Here is a 9,391-nt window from a genome sequence, read left to right as displayed (position 1 = left end):
GAGAGAGTCACTTGCTGTTTATCCTGGTGGTCAGTCTTTAGGCTGCTGTACAGCTTGACGGACCGTAGAGGATTGAACATTTATCCTCCTATATTTGGGGTTCTGAGAATAAAACAGCTTCAGAAAAATGAATTTGTGTTTACAGTTCTACACATCTGTTCAATAAGTGGTTGTTGTTGTTGTTGTTGTTGATGACTTTATTTTATCCATTAGGAATTTATTTTTGCATCATACATCATGTCACTTTAAATAGACAGACGTAGACAGACATGCAACACGTCACACACATTACATACATAGTGCAATAGACTTACAGACAGACAGTATTCACATAGACAACCATATAGCACAATACAACACAACACAATATGAGCCTGGTTCATTTTCAGTGATGAGGCCCTGTACCCCATTTACAGTTTATACTTCAATGTATCAGGTGGAGTTATTCACCAGCTATAGAGTGAGTTGTTGTTTATGTTTCTAAGACTGCAGGGTGGGAGATGCAACAATGGCCTTGAGAACAGCAGGAAGTGTGTTGGTGGTCTTTCTCTGGTCTGTGACAGGTATGGTCTCATTCATTACTTGATATGTTTGTCAATCTACAGACTTTTGTAAAATATTAAAATTACATTTGTGTTTTATTATTCTGTTGTGTTCTGTTAGGCGTCTCCAGTTCACTTCAGTAGTTATCTTTCACACCTCACTTACCTTACTGAATGATGCTTATGTGTTTTCCAATCACACTCAACTCAGCAACTATGGCAACAAAGTATGGACAAAGCCTCTACTGTTAGTGTGAGCCAATTGGCATTGGCTTAATGTAAGACCCTTGTGTTGTGTGACTGTGTTTCAGTGGTACTGGGTCAGGATGGCTGGAGTGTGACTTACACCACTCAGAGTATCTGTGCCTTGAAGGGGTCAACAGTGGAGATGTCCTGCTCTTACACATATCCCAGAGGTTATACAGTCACAACAACCTTCTGGTTCACTGAATGGGAGACTGGTGTAGAACCTAAAGATCTAGGTCAGGACCCAGAGTATGCAGGTCGTCTGGAGTATCATGGGGATAAGAAGAAAGACTGTACCCTGAGAATCACAGACCTGAGAGAGAGAGACTCAGCTACGTACAAGTTCAGCTTTATAACAGATCAGACTGAAGGGAGATATTATGGTGATCCTGGAGTCACTCTGTCTGTAACAGGTACAGTTACATGCTTTATACTGCTAGTCTGTTCAATTAATATCTACTGTCCATCTAGGTCTAGAAGTTGGATTTGTATATATGAAACAGATTTAAGAATTAAATGAGTTTGAGAATGTATTGCATCATGTGATTAATCTAGAGAACAGGTGATGCAGGGTTTTAATGTTTTTATCTACTACAGCTCTGCAGGTGAAGGTGACTCCTTCACATTGGTCACAGTGGAAGATACTGACCTGTAGCACCACCACCTGTATTCTGACTGGTAACCCCTACACCTGGTACAAGAACGGACAGGTAGTAACTGAGAAGACTTCCACCTATTCAGTCCCCCCTAATGATAAGGACAGCTACTCCTGTGCTGTAAAAGGCCATGAGGATCTCCACTCTCCTGCAGTGTGTGAGTATGAATTAAACTCAGTATTCTAGTATAACTTTTCAGATATAATTATTCTGTCTGCTAAACAGCTTCAGAGTTGTCTAACAAAACTGTATCACACGATTACTGAAGCTCGATATTCTACTGTGTAAATCATGCCCTCTTGTCATTATGTTTCAGGTGTTGATGGTCAGAGATGCAGCAGAGTGACTTACACCAAGAGGACAATCTGTGTCTTGAAGGGGTCAACAGTGGACATATCCTGTACTTATGTTGGTTATTATTCCACCACATCGTCATTCTGGTTTAGGAGTAACAAGTCGACCCCTGAAGACCTAACCAGAGACCCAGGGTATGCAGGTCGTGTGGAGTACACTGGAACATACAGAGGTCCCAACACCCTGAGAATCACAGATCTGAGAGAGGAGGACTCAGCTGAGTATCGCTTCACTTTTAAAACATACTACTTTGAATGGGGTCATAGTTTCCCAGGAACAAGTCTGTCTGTCACAGGTAATACTACACTGTATGATACAACTTTACATCATATTGAATTACAGGAGAAAATATATTAACCATCCTGTTAACACAGAGGTGTATGTGGTTTTATACATATTGTTTCAGGTCTGCAGGTGAAGGTGACTCCTGCTGCAGAGGGACAGAAGACACTGACCTGTAGCACCACCTGTACTCTGACTGACAACCCCAACCCCACCTACATCTGGTATAAGAATGGACAGGTTGTAACTGAGAAGACGTCCCTCTATTTAGTCCTCCCTAATGCTGTAGACAGCTACTACTGTGCTGTAAAAGGCCATGAGGACCTCAGCTCTCCTGCAGTGTGTGAGTACAGTACAATAGTACAGTATTCTACTCAGCAAGTATCATGTATTCAGGCAAAAGAGAAAGGTCTTACTTTATCAATCATTTTAGACAAAATTATTGTTTTACTCATTGATAATATTACTTTGACAAAATGTTTGGTATTTTACATCAGATAAACCAAAGACCACAGTGTCAGTCAGTCCCTCTGGTGAAATAGTGGAGGGCAGTTCAGTGACTCTGACCTGCAGCAGTGATGCCAACCCACCTGTGCAGAGTTACAACTGGTGGTACAAGAAGAATGGAGCTGAATATCAGAGTAAGACAGGACCACAGCATGTCTTCAATCAAATCCAGTCACCTGACACTGGAGAGTACTACTGTGAGGCCCAGAATGAGATGGGGACAGACAGGTCTAGGACCATAAACATGGATATGAAGTGTGAGTAAAGTACAGCTCAGTGTTTGAATGATTAGGTAGCAAAACAATTATAATTAAATGAAGTAGTCCTTAAGCATATCATCTCCAAATTAGTATTTGTTAACGTTTTGTGTGAGTTAGAGTTTTAGTTTTATGATATTAACAGAGAATATATTTTTGGCATGTTATTTGTAAGTATACTGCTGTCGTAAATATACTACTGTCCTACCCCTCTGACAAATTCTCCTTTACCAGATGACCCAAAGAACACCTCAGTGTCAGTCAGTCCCTCTGGTGAAATAGTGGAGGGCAGTTCAGTGACTCTGACCTGCAGCAGTGATGCCAACCCACCTGTGGACAAATACACCTGGTACAAGAAGAATGTAACCTCAGCAAAAGCATCAGGACAGAGTTACAGCATCACTAACATCAGTTCTGAGGACAAAGGAGAATACTACTGTGAGGCCCAGAATGGAAGAGGATCTATGAACTCTACAGCTCTGATGATCATTGTAGCAGGTAAAGTTACATCTTCAATACTTCAATACAAAATGATGTTCAATAAGAAATGATGTTTCAAGGTAATCTTCTTCTAGTTTGCCTTATGACACTTTGGTTTATGATTATACATAGGCTTCAATATACAAGTATTGCATTAATGTCCTGTATTGCTGTATATTCATTTTCACTAAATAATAACATGTACTCATATCATCCATTTGATCTTTTAGGGAAACAGACATCAGTTCTGACTGCAGCTGTAGGAATCATAGTGGTTGTTCTGGTTCTCATCCTCTGTCTCTCTGGACTCATGTGGTTCAGGTGAGTGAAGAAGGGAACATTGATATTTGTATTATTCTCCTTAGACCTCTGATTCGTTATTAACTTAAATCATTCATTCATTTATTGGCCCAACGCTCTTAACCACTAGGCCACCTGGGGTGGCAGGTAGCTTAGTGGTTAGAGCGGTGGACTTGTAACCGAAAGGTTGCAAGATCAAATCCCAGAGCTGAAAATATAAAGTTTAGTTGTTCTGCCCCTGAACAAGGCCTTTAACCCACTGATCCTAGGCCATCATTGAAAATAAGAATTTGTTCTTAACTTCTTATGGCTGCAGGGGCAGTATTGAGTAACTTGGATAAAGGTACCCATTTCAAACGGCCTCGTACTCAATTCTTGCTCGTACAATATGCATATTATTATTACTATTGGATAGAAAACACTCTCTAGTTTCTAAAACCGTTTGAATTATATCTGTGAGTAAAACAGAACTCATTTTGCAGCAAACTTCCTGATCAGGAAGTGGAAAATCTGAAAACGATGCTCTGTTCTAGGGCCTGCCTATAAATGGGCTTGAGATTTATGACTATACATGCACGTCATACACCTTCCACTAGATGTCAATAGGCAGTGAGAGAAGAAATGGAGTGTTTATCTTGGTCTGAGGTGGAATAAAAGCTCTTGGCATGACGTGACACCCATTTCCTGTTTTCTGGAAAGCGCGAGAAGGAGCCTGGGATTGCCTTCTGGAAAGTTGTCGTTATAGACCGCTAATATCTCCGGCTTTGATTTTATTTGATAAATGTGACAATATCATCGTAAAGTATGTTTTTTCAATATAGTTTTATTAGATTATTGAAATTTATTCGGGACGTTAGGCGTGTTGCGTTGTGTGCCTTTGTTCAGGAAGGAGAGCTTCGCGCCACTTGGCTAGCTTTCCGTGCTAATTGACTGGAGAAGAGGACATTCTAAATCCAAACAACGATTGTTCACGACAAAGGACCCCTTGTACAACATTCTGATGGAAGATCATTAAAAGTAGGACCCATTTTCTGATGCTATTTCATATATCTGTCGAACTTGTGTACTAGTAGTTTTGCGCCCAGATTTTGGGCACTCTCTCGCCATAACGTAAGCCTTATGTCGTAATGAAGTTATTTTTAGAATTCTAACACGGCGATTGCAACCTGTTAGGGCTGCAAGCCCGACACCGGTACACTTATGACAACATCCAGCTCAAGTGCAGGGCGCGAAATTCAAAATCTATTTTTTTTTTTATATTTAACTTTCACACATTAACAAGTCCAATACAGCATTTGAAAGATAAACATCTTGTGAATCCAGCCAACATGTCCGATTTTTAAAATGTTTTACAGCGAAAACACCACGTATATTTATGTTAGTTCACCACCAAATAAAAAACAGACAGACATTTTTCACAGCACAGGTAGCATGCACAAAGCCAACCTAACTAACCTAGAACCAACCAAACTAACCTAGAAACAACTTCCTCAGATGACAGTCCTATAACATGTTACACAATAAATCTATGTTTTGTTCGAAAAATGTGCATATTTGAGCTATAAATCAGTTTTACATTACTGCTACCATCATAGCTACAGTCAGAAATAGCACGGGAGTAGCCAGAGTAAATACAGACACCAACGTCAACTACCTAATTACTCATCATAAAACATTTCAGAAAAATATATGGTTGATAGCAAATGAAAGACAAAGATCTTGTGAATACAGCCAATATTTTCTGATTTTTTAAGTGTTTTACAGCGAAAACACAATATATCGTTATATTAGCTTACTACAATAGCTAACACACAACAGCATTGATTCCATGTAATCGGTAGCGATAGCACAGTTCGACAGATATATGAAATAGCATCCCAAATTGGGTCCTACCTTTGTTGATCTTCCATCAGAATGTTGTACAAGGGGTCCTTTGTTCAGAACCGTCTTTGTTTGGATTCAGAACGAACTCTTTCCCTCTTGAATTAGCAAGCACACTGGCCATGCGACGCTAACCTCTCCTTCCTGAGCAAAGTCATACAACGCATCACGCTAAAACTCCCGAATAAATTTCAATAATATAATAAAACTATATTGAAAAAACGTACTTTAGGATGATATTGTGACATGTATCAAAAAAAATCTAAGCCGGAGGTTGTATTCGCCCACAACGACGGGTTTCCAGAAGGTGATTCCAGGTCCTACTTCGCGCTCTGGAAAAAAAAAATAATGGCGGACCTCTCATTCCAAGAGGGTGTATTCAATCTCTGAACAAGATAATCAACTCATTTCTGCTCTCACTTCCGCTTGACACCCAGGGGAAGGTGTATGACGTGTTTCTACAGTCCTAAGTGACATGCCCTTTTATAGACAAGCTCTTGAAGAGAGACCTCGCTTTCGGAAATCTCACTTCCGGATAGGAAATGGGCTGCAGAAGGAGTTCTGTTTCACTTAGAGAAATAATTCAAACGGTTTTAGAAACTAGAGAGTGTTTTCTATCCAATAGTAATAATAATATGCATATTGTATGAGCAAGAATTGAGTACGAGGCCGTTTGAAATGGGCACCTCTTTCCAGGTTACTCAATACTGCCCCTTCAGCCATAACAGGTTAAGAACTAATGTATCTATCATTTCCTATACAACATGTATTTTTTAGTAAAGGTTATGAATAGTTATTTGGTCAGAATAGGTGAGTGTCATAAACACACCCGGACAATCTGGGAAAAATATGCTACGTTAGCACAATGTATAACCACTGATATCAGCTCTAAATATGCACATTTTCGAACAAACCATATATGTTTTGTGTAATATGATGTTAGAGGACTGTCATCTGATGAAGTTTATGAAGGTTAGTGAAATAATTAATATATTTTGCTGGTTTATTAGCTATCGCTACCGTTTGCCTTGAATCAATGCTGTTGTGTGTTTGGCTATTGTAGTAAGCTAATATAACACTATATTGTGTTTTCGCTGTAAAACACTTAAAAAATCGGAAATATTGGCTGTATTCACAAGATCTTTGTCTTTCATTTTTTTCAGAAATGTTTTATGATGAGTATTTAGGTATTTCACGTTGGTGTCTGTAATTACTCTGGCTGCTTCGGTGCTTTTTGTGACGGTAGCTGTGATGGTAGCTGCAATGTAAAACTGATTTATACCTGAAATATGCACATTTTTCGAACAAAACATAGATTTATTGTATAACATGTTATAAGACTGTCATCTGATGAAGTTGTTTCTTGGTTAGTTTGGTTAGTTTGGTTGGTTCTAGGTTAGTTTGGTTGGTTTTGTGCATGCTACCTGTGCTGTGAAAAATGTCTGTGCTTTTTTCTATTTGGAGGTGAGCTAACATAAATATACGTGGTGTTTTCCCTGTAAAACATTTTAAAAATCTGACATGTTGGCTGGATTCACAAGATGTGTATCTTTCATTAGCTGTATTTGACTTGTTAATGTGTGAAAGTTAAATATTAAAAAAAAAATATCTTTTGAATTTCGCGCCCTGCACTTGAAGTGGCTGTTGTCATAAGTGTACCGGCACCGCCCTGCAGCCATAAAAAGGTTTTAACTGACTTGCCTAGTTAAATAAAGATAAAGTAAGAAACCTGCTAAAATGTATTAGTAACATATCAACTTACTTACTTACAGAGCAGAACTCTTTCTGTCCATCATTACAGGAGATGCACAGGAGGAAGTGATGCCACAGCAGACACACAGGTGATTATATTAGTTGCAACAGGGTTTCAGCTGTGTCTTAATGGGGCAACAAACTAAACGTGCACCCAGGGGGTTATAACTCTGTTTTCATTCATTTACGGTGACATGACAGTCTCTTTCAAACTATTTTCATTGTTACCTCTCTCTCTCTCCACAGAGTGTCCGTCCTGACTAACAGTGTCACGACAGTCTCTTTCGTACTATTTTCATTTTTACCTCTCTCTCTCTCTCTCTCTCTCTCTCTCTCTCTCTCTCTCTCTCTCTCTCTCTCTCTCTCCACAGAGTGTCCATCCTGACTGTAACAGTGACACGTACACAAGTCTGAACATGAGGACCACGTCCCCTGACTACGACACTCTGGCAGTATGTCCCTTATCATTCATGTTGATTGTTTGTGAGTGTGTTTGTGTTTTATACTTGAATGTGTTTAGAGAAAATGATGGAAAGACTGGTGTTTCAAAGAACTCATGCATTTCCTCTCTCCCTCTTTCTCTATATCTTTCTGTCCCTCTCTCTCCTTCTCTCCCACTCTCTCTTTCTCGATATCGTTCTCTCCCTCCCTCTCCTTCTCCTTGTCTCCCACTCCCTCTCCCCCTCTCTCTCTCTCTCTCTCTGTCTCTCTCTCTCTCTCTCTCTTTCTGTCCACAGAGTGTCCATCCTGACCCTACCAGTGACCCCAACAGTGACATGTACACACCTCTGAACATGAAGACCAGGTCACCAGAGTATGACACCCTGGCAGTAAGTGTGTGTGCGTGCGTGCGTGCGTGCGTGCGTGTGTGTGTGTGTGTGTGGGTGTGCGTATAAAATGTTTAGTGGGAGTGCTACTTCAGTATGTCTTCTTTCAGAATGTGAGGGGAATCTCCCACTGAAGAGAACCACCACAGAACCTGGACTGAAGAGAAGCACCACAGAACCTGGACTGAAGAGAAGCACCACAGAACCTGGACTGAAGAGAAGCACCACAGATCCTGGACTGAAGAGAAGCACCACAGATCCTGGACTGAAGAGAACCACCACAGATCCTGGACTGAAGAGAACCACCACAGAACCTGGACTGAAGAGAATCACCACAGATCCTGGACTGAAGAGAAGCACCACAGAACCTGGACTGAAGAGAACCATCACAGATCCTGTACTGAAGAGAACCACCACAGATCCTGGACTGAAGAGAATCACCACAGATCCTGGACTGAAGAGAAGCACCACAGATCCTGGACTGAAGAGAACCATCACAGATCCTGGACTGAAGAGAACCACCACAGATCCTGGACTGAAGAGAATCAGGAGGACAAAATCTAGAAGTTTTTCCAGACCATGAACTTTTCAGTAAATGCTGGAATATATCTTTTATTTTCTTATAATGATAATTATGTATATTGATGATAAGTGAGATGGGTTATATTTTTAAAATTACATATTTTTATGATGTAAATAGCCACATTTTCTTGTGTACCAATGTGTTTACTATCTTTAGTTTTATTTCAGATCTTTTTCTATGGGATTTTACCACATACAGATGTTTTATAACATCAATAGTCCTACTTTCCTCAGCAACTAACATTAATAATACTGATAACAGCTTTTTAATATTTTTAGCTCTTGGGTCAAGTTTCTCCTGATGTGTTTAATGATGATTTACTTTGTATTGCTGTCAGGTATTATTACTCATTTTATATTACGTAATACCATATTGTTCAGTGTCATGATATATTTTTTATATAAAAATAAATGTAATCAGTCCATTACATACATTTAAACATTTGCAGTTTTTACTTGTAATTTCCAACATTTTGGTAGGCTATTTGTTAGTCAACTTGTCTATAATTTCTAAATACATGCAGTGGTGACACGTCATTCAAGGCAGCTGGGGAAGAGCTCAATCTGTTTTCAGCCCCATGGTTAGCTTTTTATGTTCATTTTTTAGCCTATTTTGACATTAATACGTGTCACATATCAGTTTGCAAACAAAGTTTTTAAAAAAGCATTGAGTTAATAAAGTCGCATACAAACATGGTCTCGTTTTTGCTTTCTTGAGTGAGGCA

At 39.6% G+C, this 9,391-nt stretch overlaps 1 protein-coding gene across 1 annotated transcript; it reads left to right on the top strand.

The window, feature by feature from the left end:
* Positions 1–428: 428 nt before the first annotated feature.
* LOC129849640 (B-cell receptor CD22-like) lies at positions 429–9,362 on the top strand. Its single transcript, XM_055916470.1, has 12 exons — positions 429–563; positions 854–1,201; positions 1,386–1,601; positions 1,761–2,093; positions 2,205–2,423; positions 2,578–2,844; positions 3,079–3,342; positions 3,555–3,645; positions 7,307–7,346; positions 7,629–7,709; positions 7,995–8,087; positions 8,195–9,362. The coding sequence occupies exons 1-12, from the start codon at positions 509–511 to the stop codon at positions 8,216–8,218; spliced, it is 2,031 nt and encodes a 676-aa protein (XP_055772445.1). The 5' UTR covers positions 429–508; the 3' UTR covers positions 8,219–9,362.
* The last annotated feature ends 29 nt before the right edge of the window (positions 9,363–9,391 follow it).

Source organism: Salvelinus fontinalis, unplaced genomic scaffold (assembly GCF_029448725.1).
Source record: "Salvelinus fontinalis isolate EN_2023a unplaced genomic scaffold, ASM2944872v1 scaffold_1598, whole genome shotgun sequence".
Taxonomy (NCBI): Eukaryota; Metazoa; Chordata; class Actinopteri; order Salmoniformes; family Salmonidae; genus Salvelinus; species Salvelinus fontinalis.
Note: the sequence above shows the minus strand (reverse complement) of the source record. Positions and strands in the feature narration are given on the sequence as shown.

Coding starts and splice junctions, on each gene's coding strand:
- LOC129849640 (XM_055916470.1), top strand. CDS start 509: ATGGCCTTGAGAACAGCAGGAAGTGTGTTGGTGGTCTTTCTCTGGTCT. Junction 3,343..3,554: donor TCTGATGATCATTGTAGCAG/GTAAAGTTACAT, acceptor TTGATCTTTTAG/GGAAACAGACATCAGTTCTG. Junction 8,088..8,194: donor CAGAGTATGACACCCTGGCA/GTAAGTGTGTGT, acceptor GTCTTCTTTCAG/AATGTGAGGGGAATCTCCCA.